Here is a 14,141-nt window from a genome sequence, read left to right as displayed (position 1 = left end):
TCTCAATGCTAGGCCAGTCTGTGTTATTTGGAACCAGTTTATGCCCAGTGTAACATTGCATTTTTCAGTAGCTGAGTCTGGAAGATTTAAGGTACAGCAAAATTTCAGAAAAACCAGAACACACCTTTATGTTTGATCACATCTAAGTTATTTATTAATTAATGACTTTTTCAGGCATCCACGCTATGTATACTGATGATCTCAAGTGCACACTACACTATTTTTAATACAAAAGATATTCACTATTCTGTGCATAAAATCTCCAAGTCTTATTTATCTACTTGTTGTAAGTTTATACCCTTAAACTACATCCCTCCTTTTCCCCCACATCCCAGCCCCTGATAACTACCATCTGAATTTAATTCCAAGAGGCAATCATTTTGCAACCCAGAGGGTGATTGATGGTTTCTTGCTGGGTCACCTGACTGTTTTGGTTCACACAAACCTTGATATCTGTCCCTGGTCATTCAGTATTTACCCAGAAAATCCTAATTGCCCCAGGCATACCATGCCTTTTATGGTTTCCCTGACGACTTTCAGGATTAAATGAAGTTTTATATCACCCAATACACAATATTTCTAATGGGGGGAAACCTCCATTATTGATGACATTTCCCAGAAACGTGCACTAGGTCCTTAATCACCAAATAATTCCCCTGTCCTGCTGCTTTCCTATCATATTGAATCTGGGCTCATCAAAGCAACTGAGTTCATCAAACAGGTCTTCTCCATATAAGATTATAATCTACAATGACAAAGCGGCATTCTTCTCTCCTTCCCTTTTGCCTACTCTTTCCCTCTCCCTACTGGGTAAGACGTCTTTCCATACACATTTTTCCCCCCTTTCTTTTTATTCAAACCCCCATGGGCAAATTTAAGAGTCAGAATTTTTTCTTTTTTATTTTATTAATTATGAAAGTATGATAACACATTTACAGGAGATTTGGAAAATACAGAACATTCCATACAGAAATTACATATAGTTCAACTATATATTACAATTATTTTTCAAGCAGATAAATTAAGATTTTTTTTTGGTTGGAGTGTCAATATCAAATTCTCAAAAATTAAAAGAATGAATATACAGAGAAGTAGAAGGATATAGTAGACCTGAAAAGCACTATAAACCAATTTAAGATATTTTAAAGAAAAGCATTATTTTGGTTTCTAACGTACAGAATCTACCTTTTTACTCTCACTTGCTGTGTTGTGGTTACAGGGAGGACAGAGAAGAGATGAAACCTCCCCACCTGCTTCCTGAAACGCTTGTACTGTGGTCACCTGACCCCACTTCTTCTAGCTATATTCCTTCCAGATTTGACCTGTTCTCTCTTTTTTGTGTGTGTTTTAAAAACCTCTTTCCTCCCTTCAGTTAATGGGACGCTTGAACTCATGTTGTATAGAGTTTGTATAAACAGTCCTAGATTAAGACTTGTCTGGGGAGGTGGGGCAGCAGGCAGAAGGGAGGGGGAGAGGACCCCCAGGCCTCCCTGGTCTTCCATCCCCCAGCCTTTGGATGGACACCGCACATTAGTGTCTGTGCAGGGTGTTGGGAAGGGGAAATTTCTGCTTACCCTTCGGGGTTCTTCTGGCTGATCTAATAATTAAATCGATGCAAGACAAATTAACAGGAGAAAATCTAAGTTAATTTCATACATATGCAGGTCGCCTAGTATATACAGCCTAAGAAGTGACCAAAGCTGGCAGCTTTTATACCTTTTAGACAAAGAAATAATAAATTCATGAGGAACTGGCAAGGCAAAGAAACTTGGGCTTGGGTGCTACTTAGTGGAGAGTCTAAGCAGAGCTGGTTTATGTAGCCTTCCCAGCCCTCAATTCCCTACCGCCAGTGACAAGGATGTCTCTCTGCCTCCTGGCATAGTGAGGGTACTTTTCTCATGGGAGATTTATTTCCTGATCTAAGAGGAGGGTCAGAGTGTTCTCCTTGCACTGGCTGTTTTCTCAAGTAATAACTTCAAAATAATCAAAATGCCATTTTGGCATATTTGAGGGAAGACTGCCCACCTGTAGAGGATCTAAAATGACTCCAAAGATGGAAAAACATTGCTGAAAGGGACCGCAGTGTCACAGGTGTGAGACGTCGGACTACTTTATAGAAACCTAGCCATGACATCGCCCCACAGAGGGAATGCCAGCTGTTCCCAAGAGGTCAGTTGGGAAATAGCCCCTTTACTGAGCCCCTGGACCTGCCCCCAGTCCAGTCCCCCTCCCAGAACTCAATTTAGATCTTAACACTGGCCCAGCAGAGTTCCTCCCTAACCTTGATCAAGTACTATGTGGCCAGGGTCTAAGTCCACGCCTGTGCCAATCGTTAAATATTTTGAATACCAACTTGGTGGAGGGGTTTCAGCTCCCTTCTAGCAGTAGCCCTATGGGTACCACATTCCAGTTCCTCATTCCTCAGCTAAAGATGCTAAAGGGATGAGGTTTTCAGAGTTTTCCTCTGCTGGCTGCATGTCTTCATTCAGTTCCTGAAGAAACGCCAAGAGATGCAAAGCCTTAGGATCCGCTCTGTTTTTTGAGAGCTTGATTTTGGCAAATCTTTGCAGTTTGTTTTTCATTTTTTCTCCCTCCTTTGATCCCTGGTTTATTTTCACACCCTCTATGAAATGGTGGATGGCCTTGTCTTCATGTTTCCTCTGGTACAGCTGAAAGTTGCCGTATCGCAGGTGGAGCAGTTGTTTGGCTACAGGAGGAAGCTCTTTGCTGAATTCTTTTTGAAAGTAACACTCTGCTTCTTCATACTGACCGATTTGTGCATGGAGGCAGGCAAGATAGGAGCTGATACGGAAGAAATTTCCATTACTCTCATCAGCTTTCTTTAAATGATCTATAGCATGTCTTATTAGTTCCTCTAATTCCTCTCTCTCCCCACCCATTTTCTCTACTTCCAGGACTTTGGCCCTATAATAGCACCCAATATGGCAATGCAGGTAGATGTTGTTGGGCATGCATTTTAGAGCCTTTCTCAGGAGTTTTATAGCTTGGTCCAAGTCACCTTTTCTTCGATACAGCTTTGCTGCCCCTCGAATCACATCTGTGGCCAATGGGGCTTTTTCCAAAGCTTCTTCAACTAATCTCTCTCCTTCATCTTTTTTATTCATCTTTTGAAGTTTCAGGGCCAGGAGGACTTTGACATACTGGTCGTCAGGATTCAGTCGAATGGCTTGCCTCAAAGGGTTAATGGGATTCTGAGATGGTGGCTGGTTATCCAGCTGGTAGCTCGCGATGGCCAGTCCAGAGGTGAACTCTGGGTTCTTGGGGTTCTTCTCCAGAGCCTTCTCAAAACACACCTTGGCCCTTTCGTTTTGGTTTCCTCCACACTTCAACCGTGTCCACCCTTCCTCACAGTCCAGCTCAGGACTCTCAATTCTGTAGGGGCTGGAAAACTTCTGGCAGACTTGTTTCACCTTGTCAACATAAAGCTGAGCTTCTGCGAATCTTCCCAGGTGATAGTAGACCCAGGCGTAGTTTCCCCAGGTGACCAGGCTTCTGACCTCTGCCTGGTCAGCGTGCTCTCGCTGGATGAGCTCTTCGGCTTGCCGTAAGCATCCGAGGGCTGCCTCATGCTGGCCTCTGCGGAGCTTTATGTAGGCCAGTATATTGCACATTGTGGCTTTGAATTCGCTGTTCTGAAACTCATTCTGGTTACACACTCTGTCTTCAAAATCATCCAAAGAGTCTTCTCCCTCTATCAAGTTCCAGGTGAAATGGCTCTTGAGCTGCTGTAGACTATGCTCCAAGGAGTTCTTGGTGGTCTCACTGTGAAGGAAAAACAGAAATGAACACTCTAAGACATAGCACAGGTTCACCCACGAGAAAAGGGGAGCATGACAAATAGGATTCTCCTTCTCCTTAACAGTGTTAACTCCAATAAAAAAAAAAAAAAAAAAAAGAGTATCCTTTCCTTGGACTTCACTGGTGGTCCAGTGGTAAGACTCCACACTTCTATTGCAGGGGGCATCTGCAGCTAGATCCCTGGTCAGGGAACTAATCCCATGTTGTGCGTAATGCAGCCAAAAAAAAAAAAAAAAAAAGAATATCCTTTCCTTTTTTTTTTCTTCCAGTCTTGGTAAATGCGTTAAATACACAGGGAAGCAGAAATGGGGTGATCACAGGCAGCAGAAAAATTAGGAAGGGACTTCCCTGGTGGTACAGTGGTTAAGAATCTGCCTTCCAATGCAAGGGACACAGGTTTGATCCCTGATCAGGGAACTAAGATCCCATGTACCCTGGGGCAACACAGAGCCCTCAGGCCACAATTAGAGAGAAGTCTGCTTGCTACAGGAAGAGCCCTCCCAACATGGTCAACAGTAACATAAATAAATATTTAAAAAAAGAATTAGGGAGAGGGCAGTGGGCAGGCATCTGAGCCTGAGTCTGGTCTTTCCTGAATAAGGGAAGCTTTGTTAGGAATGCTGGCTCTTGGCTTTCTGCGAGGGTCTCTATGTGCACGTGTGCATGCTAAGTCACTTTGACTCTTTGTGACCCTATGGGCCGTACAGCACACCAGACCTCTCTGTCCATGAGATTCTCAAGAAACTGGAGTGGGTTTCCATGCCCTCCTCCAGGGCATCTTCCCGACCCAGGGATTGAACCTGCGTCTCTTATATCTCTCGCATTGGCAGGCAGGTTCTTTACCACTAGTGACATCTGGGAAGCCCGAGGGTCTCTACAGGAGCGACCAAATCCTTGATAACTGATTTCAGGTTTGATATTTATGTAGTTTTAAAGAAGTAATGGTCAAAATAGAAAACTTCGGAAAAAGAATATAGACTCAAAATAATTAAAAAAAAAAAAAAACCAACTTGATAAAAGCTCCAAAAGTTTGGCTAGACAAAGAAAATCAGTTAAGGATTTATGACAAGCTCATGTAATTAGGAAACATGAAGTAATAAAAATAAAAAAAGACAAAGTAGGGAGAACTAAAGAATTTAAAACATCAAAGAGAAAATAGAGTTGAAGTTCAGAAGCACAATAAGGATGTCCTTATTAAAACAGTAAAAAAGTATAAAATTATGCAGTTGAAATTTCAAAATATAAAAGTAAATGCTAGGTAAGAAGGAAATACAGAAATGAAGAGCCATTCAATGTGTTACTTCTTTGGCAATTCCTTTTCTTAACATGTTTCACTGATTTGATCTATTAATAATTTTGTACTTGTTTTAATTTTCCTTTGAAATTTAACTTTGACCCTCCTATGGTTTGCTTTTGAAGGAGTTTAGAACAAGTCTTCCCCAAATGTGCCATTTTGGCAAGCAGATTGTTTTGAGTGGAAAGCAATCAAGACCCAGTAGATTCAGTGCAGGAAACATAAGAGACACAGGTTCAATCCCTGGGTCAGGAAGATCCCCTGAATGAGAGCATGGGAACCCACTCTGATATTCTTGCTTGGAGAATCCCATCATGGACAGAGGAGCCTGGTGGGTTACAGTCCAGAGGATCGCGAAGAGTCAGACACTACTGAAGCAACTATGCACGGACACACACTTTCATAAAAGAGAGCAAGCAAGGGGCTAGAGGGCAGCTAACATCTTTCATCATGAGAAATGCTCTTTCTCCTTGAGGGTGCCTTTGCAACTCTTCTGGAAAGATTTTTTTTTTATTCCTTTGTGTTAGTCCACTAAATAAACAAACAAGTAAATAAATAAGCAAAAACCAATCAACAGAAAAGCAATCAAATAAAACCCCTATTTTGAATAAATTTGGAAAAGAGTAGGTTAAAAATAATTCATTACCTAAAATTGTTTTCAATATTGTCTATGTGTTAGGGTCCCTGAAATGTTTATTCTCACTTAAAAATTTTTTTCATGATAATCATTAATCAGTTCTCTTACCAGAAGCTGACATTCTATATATTATGGATTCTGACATAGACAACCAATAGAAGTCTGGGAAGTCTTGTTATGTGGCAAGGATCACTTTTGAAATAATCGTCTAAATGGAAGATTATATTCCTTCATTTTTTCCTACTCTCTATCTTTCACTTTTTATACCTCCCCTCAATTTGATTAGACCAGGGCCAGGTGCCCAGATTCAAGTGGGAGCTGGGAATGGAACTGAGAGGGAGTCAGTGAGTCTTCATGAGTCTTCGTGTGTTAAGAAGAGTGCCGTGCCCGCTGGAGTTTGATGGTGGACGTGTTCTGTGTGACCTGCTGCAGAGAGAGTGACCCAGATACACATGGAGAAGACTCAGAGACTGGGTCCCCCACGCTCACCAGTGTCCTGCTCTAGTCCTCCTGGGGTCATCAGCGTCCTGTGCACCGGTTCTGTGGGCCATTCTAGGAACTTTAAATCAGTTCCTGCTCATTTCTGTCACTTGTAACAAATGGAGCTATAATTACCGAAGTAGAATAAACAAAAAATAGGAGGGAAAATGGGTAGGAGTTTCTGCTTAGGGAAAAACTCTTGTCTTTTCAAAGCCTTCTGCCCATGGGTTTCTCCAGGCAAGAATAGTGGAGTAGGTTGCCATGCCCTCTTCCAGGGGATCTTCTCAAACCAGGGATCAGGAAGATCTTAATGAAGATCAAGGTTGTCTGAGGCTCTGGATGTAACACAGAGGATGTGGGCCAGGAGAGAGCCTCACTTTTGCTATCTGACCTTGTAATGACACCAGCCTCTCCTTGGAAAGTTTATGTCCAATCTGGTCTCTCTTCCTTCTTAGTGAGGTTATGGGAAGATTCTCTTATTTAGCACATGGATTCTTTAGCTCTTTTCTCATTGTGTACAAGGAGCAGAGACAGTGAATACAGTTGAGATTATCTCTCACATACAATACATATAGTCAACTATACATTTGCAAGATAAATACATTTAATATATACATGTATGTTAAATTCTTTTGAGTAATCATTCAAAAGGCATCCAATTTTACTGTGCAGTTTTGAGTTTTTATTTCTACTGGTAAATCAGAAGCTGGTCCCAGATCCTTGCGTCCTGAACTTAGACTTGTGAGATTTGTGCTCCTGACGCCCCTAGAAATTCCAAGTATTTACACAGCAAACAATTTCTCCCCTTGCTTCTTGTCTGGATGAAAGCCACAATCCCACTGTCTGCCAGGCTCAGAGCCAGTGCCGCCCCCACATTGTCTTAGAGCAGTACCAGCACCACCAGGGTGGGGTTGGGGGTGGGGGAGCCTATTAGAAATGCACAGGCTTGGATCCCAAGTCAGACCTACCAAATCAGTCTTGAGATTTGGGGAGGTTAGTATTTGAGCTCAAGTATCAGTCTTTAACAAGCTCTCTGTGAATCTTACACAGGCTCAAGTTTGAGGACCATTCTCTTAGACCACAGGAGCAATGCCCAATGACAATCCCTATAGCTAAAGTATCAAAGGAAATGAGAAGATGAAATGGTGGGTCAGTATTATTATGGGAAAGATTCTAAGAGAAGGACATGCTAAAATTCTGAGAAACAAGAAGAAGGTTTCTAAAGATTCTGAGTTACTATAGAAATAGACATCTGGAAGTATCTCAAATTATTATTTTCTTCCTATCAGGCAGAGGTGCAAACTAGCAGAAAAAATATATTATATTTCCTCTAGGAAGTTAAGTACCAGGGCTGGTATTCCTAGATTCTGGAGCTCCTAGGACTGAGGCTTAGGCTATACAGTCTGACTTCTTGACCCTTAAACTGGAGAAAATAGAATAGAAAGCGTTCTTCCTACTCACTGCATGAACTTTTCCTCCCCAGGGAAATCTGATGTTTCTGGGATATGAGAAGATTTTAGAGGGGGGAACTGTTTTCTCCAAGCAGTTCATCTCCAATTCTTATGTTAGGTAGGAGGATGCTAGCCAGTCAGTAGAATTTGGGGGTGAAAATATTTGTTATTTTGCCAGCCTTAATGCAAATCTGAGATGCATGAACACATTAAAAATGTTCCACCTTAGCATGAAGTGAGGTTGCTACCCTGAGTACATTTTTAACAATATCTGCTAAAAAGAGACATGTCTCACTGTGGTGATATATATTTTTTCTTTTCCCTTTTATGTCTTCTGATTTTTGCTGCATGTATCTTTGTTTCTTTATTGTTAGGTGTCTAATGGTTTATGATTATCTATCTTCTTTGTGAATTGTACCTTTTATCATTAAAAATATTCATTTTTGTTTCATTTAAAATAAATGAAAAATATTTAGATCATAAAAAAACAATATTATTAAAAGCCCCTCACTTATTCCTTTGGATAAGAAACACAGGGCAGTCTACAGGAGCAATTTCTCTAGATCCACTTTTAAGTGAAGCACCTGCCTGCTTTAATCGCTCCCCTTCTGCCCCTCCCTTCCTGCCTCATTGTTCTCCAGCCTCAATTCTCAGCTTCCCGTGAGAGATCCCTGTAGGAAACTTGACAGTGTGAGGCAGAAATAACTTAGGAGTAAACAAGCCAAAATCCTAAAGACCTACAGAAGATGAGTCATAAGGCTATAATCAAACACTAAAGCAAAACAACCTAGAAATTTGCCTTTTAGGGGCATGGCTATTGACAATTCAGTTTCCACAGCAGGAAGGATTAGGCATTTTCAACCACAGTCAGAGAAGAGTCTTTTACCTCATGATTGCCGTGCACTTCTCAGCTGTTCTGAAAGGCTGCAGTTCGGGCTGCTGCGCTCTTCAGAAATCTTCCTCCTCTGCTTCAGTGGAGGGTTAAGAGACCTATATATGAATGCATCACCAGATTCCTTTGCCTAAATAGACTTCAGGAAAGAGAAAATGAAACTGGAAACTGAAATTGACAGGACTCGCAGAGGAAATGAATCTTGAGTGCTAAGTGAGAGCCAAACTGATAGGGTGCCTTCCTCTCCCTCCCCCTACAGTGAGTCAGTTCTTTGTGAATTGTTTTGATGTCTTAACATCAGCTGCCATCAACAGAGCCCAGCTCCGGGAAGGATACAGTTACCAAGCACTCCGCCTCATTATTGGAATGTTAACCCATCTTCACTCTGTCCACTATTAACAGCAAGATGACCTGCTGGCCCCTGTGCATGCTGGGTGTGTGCTAGGTCGTTTCAGCTGACTCTTTGCAACCCCATGGGCTGTAGCCCGCCAGGCTCCTCTGTCTATGGGGGTTCTTCAGGCAAGAATACTGGAGTGGGTTGCCATGCCCTCCTCTAGGGCATCTTCCCGACCCAGGGACCAAACCAGTGTCTCTTATGTCTCCTGCATTGACAGGAGGGTTCTTTATCACTAGCGCCACTTGGGAAGTCCTGCTGCCCCTGTGATGAACAGTTATGTTACTTGCACAGGGCAGGGGTTTCCTTCTATTTCACTCAGTACTGAATCTCCGGTTCCTGCAGTCACACCTGGCACATGGCAGGCATTCATAAAGTAGTAGCTGAATGAATGAATATGTGATTGGAACTGTGGGCTCTGATGTCAGTCTATCTGCATTGGAAACCAGGCTTCATTTATATGTGGTGACACTGGAAATTACTGAATGTCTCTGTGCTTTAGTTTCTTCTCCTGTGAAATGAAGATACTACCACTACCCTGTGGTGTTTGTTGTGAGGATCAAATGGCTTAATACATTAGAATAATGCCTGGAACATAATAAGTAAGTGTCACTGTTTATTATAATTAATAACTAAACTCATGAACCAAAGAGACCAGCAAGGAAACTTCTGATGTTTGCCTTTTCCAGAGCCTCAGTTTGACATTCCACGATCCATCATGGAGTGAATCATTAACCATAGAAAAACAATTCCTAGCATCTCTACACATTCTTGGCTTTCCTGAGCTCCACATTTTGAATCCCTGTGAGTCATCTCAGAATTTAGCATCTGCACACTACAATTTGCAGCCAGAGTGGTTTGTTATAACAGAGGAAATGTGCTTTATCCTTATGCCTATCCCTAATCATAAAGGAATTACAATGTACATAGACCCAAGAGGGAAAAGGTAACCACACCAACTGTCTTTGAGGTCAGGAAATTACACAGAGAACAGGTGAAACATTCCCAGTGAAACCGAGGTTGCTAAGGCAGGTTTTTCAGTTTTGGGGAAAGCATTATTTATGGTGGATTTTTCTGCCTAGGGTAAGGTAGAAGCAGAACCTATGCTTCTTGGAAATTCCCTACCATTTCATTAGGATTATAGCTAAGCTGGTAACCCTTACTTGTAGGTCTCACTCAAGAGTTACAAGTTCTAGTTCTATGTACAAGTTCTATGATGTATTTATAGAAATGCAGGTCAGATGTACAAGAAATGCTGATTAGTGAACTAGAACACTGTGGCTTTTTTTTTGGTTTTTGAATTTGCATTCAAGAAAACTATAGGATAGAAATGTGTAAGTCTTGTTAATAAAGGTCCTGGTTGGGAGAGGCACAGAGAAAGTAAATGTTCACTGTGTTTCAAAGTGCAGAGGTGCTGGTTTATTCTTTAGAAATCTGTGTGGCCAGTGCCTGTGTATAATGCTTTCACAATAGGAATGCATCAGGGGCTGTATCAGCTACAAAGTGGTGTAATGCCTTAGTTTGAACACTGTCATCAACCACCAGCTGTATCAGCATCACCTGGGGCCCTGCTAGAAATGCGAATTCTCAGGCCCCAGTCCAGAGCAAATGAATCAGAAATTCTCAGGTGGAATTCATGGACCAGCAATTCGGGGACCAATTAAATGTAAGGGAAGGCTGGAAAAATGTAGTTTCAAACTGGGGACTGCTTTTACCAGTGACAACTTCATACCGTGCAAGTAGGAGCCCTATTTTGGGTGGACCATGAGTATCTTGCTCTGGTCCTAAATACCCAAGATGTATCCTTCTTTCCAAACATACTCAGACCTTTCCAAGGGAGTCAGCCCTTGGGAATCAAGGCAGTCATTGCACCCAGCTCATGATCAGGGATCTGTGGGTGATTCCCTGTTCTCCCCAATGATCTGGGTGTGACTCCTTTCAGTCTGATGATTAAAACACCTAAAAGGCTAGATAAGATTAGATAATTCATGTGTACCACATGCAATGGTGGGGCATGGTAACTGTAATAAATACTCTCAGTTGAAAAAAGGGAACATGAAGAAATCTCAGAAGGCGGAAGTCTGTAGCAATGATGACATTCTGATGGGTAGGTATTCTGAAGATCCTCTATCCTGGCAGTGGTGGAAGTTTCTTAGTTAGACCCTGATTCTGCTCTCTGATGGGAACAATTTTGCCATTGTTCTGCATATCCCTGACTCCAACCTCTGGAAGTTCATTCATTTTCTCTGTTATTCTCACCTCTCCTGCCTGACCTAGACATTCTGTTTTCACTTTGTTGGTCCCAGAGACTCCTATACTCATACAAAACTTTTGTTGATAGCATTCCTAAGGAGAACATTTATTCATAATATTAATACTCTCAAAGAATGCCTCAGATATTTGTCAATGTTTGGTTCTGAGCATAAAGAGAGTTTGAAAAACACATAATCTCATGGTAGCATTGACAGGTAAAAGAGAGATGAAAAAGACCACTTAAAGGTACAAGAGACAGCGAGAGTAATCAGAGGAAATGTGTGGATTGAGTGTCCTCTGCGTGGATATGAATTCTTGAAGAAAGTTTTTGAAATTAGTGGCAGGAGCAGTTTCACCTCTGTTGCCAGCTGCCTCCCCCAGTCTGGGCAAAGCTTCAGGGGTACTTCACAGATTCCAGCCCATCTGTGCACCTACTTTTAGACTCCTTTTGTGCTTACTACAGCGCTGTAGGCAGAGACCCCAAGATTCACGTGAGGCCCAAGCAATACCAGCTAAAATCGCCCCTCAAAATCAGGGAAGGTAAGTATCACTATGAAATAAAAAGCCTGGTTCCTGCCCTTCTGGAGTTTACAATCTGATTGCAAGATTAAACTTTCACACATCTGATGACAGAGAGATGAGCCCTTCAAAACCGAAAAGCGTATGGGATGGATGAAGCTAATATTGGGAAATAACATTAGCATTCTGTACACACTTTTCTGCACTTTCACTTTCTTATTTTTAAAATATATCTTAGCTATAATGTTCTGTATTATTATATTTAGAACGCTTTTCTTAAAAATATGGACATGCTGTTTCATGTTATGCAATGTTAATATTGAATAAGTAAGGCCTCTAATGATGGTAGTTATTTTCAGTCCTTTGTTATTATAAACAAAGCTTCATGAACATCCATGTACACATCTTTGCACACATATGCAAATACAGAGTAAATTAATGAGTGAAATTGCTGCGGAAAGATCCACAAACACTTAATAACCATCAATAAATTCCCTCTACTTATACAATTTCTAATCTCAATGGCAGTGCATGATATAGCCTGTATCCAAGTCCTTTTTAGTATACGCTTAGGAAAGGTGTTTTCTTTGCTGACCTGAGACAGTCTCCCTTGTAGTGTTGGCGTACTTTGCTCTTAACAAAAGTGATAGTGATATCATTTTACATGTTTACAAGCTTTCTTCATTTCCTGTCTGTTCCTGACCTTTGTTCATTTTCCCACTGAGTTTTTCCTTATTGATTAACAGAAACTATTTCAGCATTAAGGAAATTAGTCCTTTATCTAGTAATGTGTTGAGATAGTATTTTTGTTTGTTGTTTATCTTTTGACTTTCTGAAGGTATCTCTTCTATGAAATGTTTTTAATGTACATGTATTAATATTTTATGCCCTTTTGTGTTTTTTCATACTTATACCTTCTAGACCCCATGATTACAAATATCTCAAGCACTTTGGTAGTAATTTTATGATTTCTATTTTTTAAACATTTAAAACTTTGATGTACATGGAATTTATGTTGGAGTTTAAAGAGTGAGGAAAGAGGACCAGCCTAGAGTGACGTTCTAGTCACTCATTCACTCAGCGAATGTTGAGTGCATGCTGTGTGTCAGGCCATGTGCAAGTCACTGAGTGAGTGAGAGCTGGGAAATCCAGACGACACAAACAGAATAAGCCGGGATCATATAGTCCCAAAGCAAGTCCTTTCCCTCAAAAGCAGCATTTGTTCAAAATATCTGTGAAAGTGAAAGTGTTAGTTGCTCAGTCATATCTGACTCTTTGCACCCTAAGAACTGTAGCCAACCAGGCTCCTCTGTTCATGAAATTCTCCAGGCAAGAGTACTGGGATGGGTTTCCATTCCCTTCTCCAGGGGATCTTCCCGACCCGGGGATTGAACCTGGGTCTTCTGCATTGCAGGCAGATTCTCTATCTTCTGAGCCACCAGAGAAGCCCCCAAAATATCTGTATAGCAGAGGAAATGTGATTCCAAATTTCCAGATTTGGATGAGAGAATTTTCAGAACCAGGAAAAAGCAACAGCAAAATGAAATGTCCCGCCATTCAGCCGCACTCCTGTGAGGTTTCAGATTCTCTGTCTCCCCTATTAACCTCCCCTTCGTGCCCACCATACCAGGCCACTCCTGCTCTCCCTGCTCTCTCTGTGAAGCCCAGAGGCGTGTTTATAGCCACTCTAGGGCTTCCTGCTTTTCTGAGTCGTGGGCCTCCCTGCACCCTCTACCATTTCCTTACTGCCCTTTTCAGTCAGAGATGAGGAGAAGGCAAATCTGCCAGGGTTGGAGGCTGGATGGTCCAACAGCCATCAGCTCTTGGGTGCCCTTTTCTAGTCACTTCGGGGAGGAATCTGGAGACTCGCCAGCCCACAATGTCCGAGGCGTTTTCAGAGCGTGGCAAGTCTTCTAAGGTCTAGGATCAGTTTTTCCTTCTCAGTTTTAACTGCTGTTGTGGTGCAGTCCTCTGGGTAATGGCAGATGGTGGTGTCTTTGCACATCTGCTGGCCTCTGAGAGTGGTTATGGTGCAGGTGAGCACTTGTCTCTCCACTGGAGAGATCCTTACTGGATTCTTTCCGGAAGCAATACTCTGCCTCACCATACTGATCTGATGTGTAGAGGCAGGCAAGGTCTGAGCAGGTATAGGGGGGCTAATATTCAACTGAACAACTTTCTTAAAACGATTCACAGTGCTTTTCCTAATTTCCTGTAGTTCTCCATCCTTATTCGTTGAATATTATTTGGTTTCTGTATTCATCTGATTTTTGCTCTGTAGTAGCAGCCAACCTAGAGATGTTAATCAATGTTGTTTGGCACTGATTCTAAGGCCTTTTTAAGTATCAGTGATTCTATGACTGTGTCCAGAGTGCCTTTATTTCAGTAATATTGGGCCGCAC

At 41.8% G+C, this 14,141-nt stretch overlaps 2 protein-coding genes across 3 annotated transcripts in view; one reads left to right on the top strand and one right to left on the bottom strand.

Annotated features, from left to right (window-relative positions):
* LIPA (lipase A, lysosomal acid type) overlaps positions 1-14,141 on the top strand; it is a 138,436-nt gene that overhangs the window by 56,436 nt on the left and 67,859 nt on the right. The window lies entirely within an intron of this gene.
* Positions 569-8,578, bottom strand: IFIT2 (interferon induced protein with tetratricopeptide repeats 2). Its single transcript, XM_065922864.1, has 2 exons — positions 8,568-8,578; positions 569-3,783 (listed from the first exon to the last, which is right to left on the bottom strand). Exons 1-2 carry the CDS (start codon positions 8,570-8,572, stop codon positions 2,415-2,417), a joined length of 1,374 nt encoding a protein of 457 aa, XP_065778936.1. The 5' UTR covers positions 8,573-8,578; the 3' UTR covers positions 569-2,414.

Source organism: Muntiacus reevesi, chromosome 2 (genome assembly GCF_963930625.1).
Source record: "Muntiacus reevesi chromosome 2, mMunRee1.1, whole genome shotgun sequence".
NCBI lineage: Eukaryota > Metazoa > Chordata > Mammalia > Artiodactyla > Cervidae > Muntiacus > Muntiacus reevesi.
This window is presented reverse-complemented; position numbering and strand designations above follow the sequence as displayed.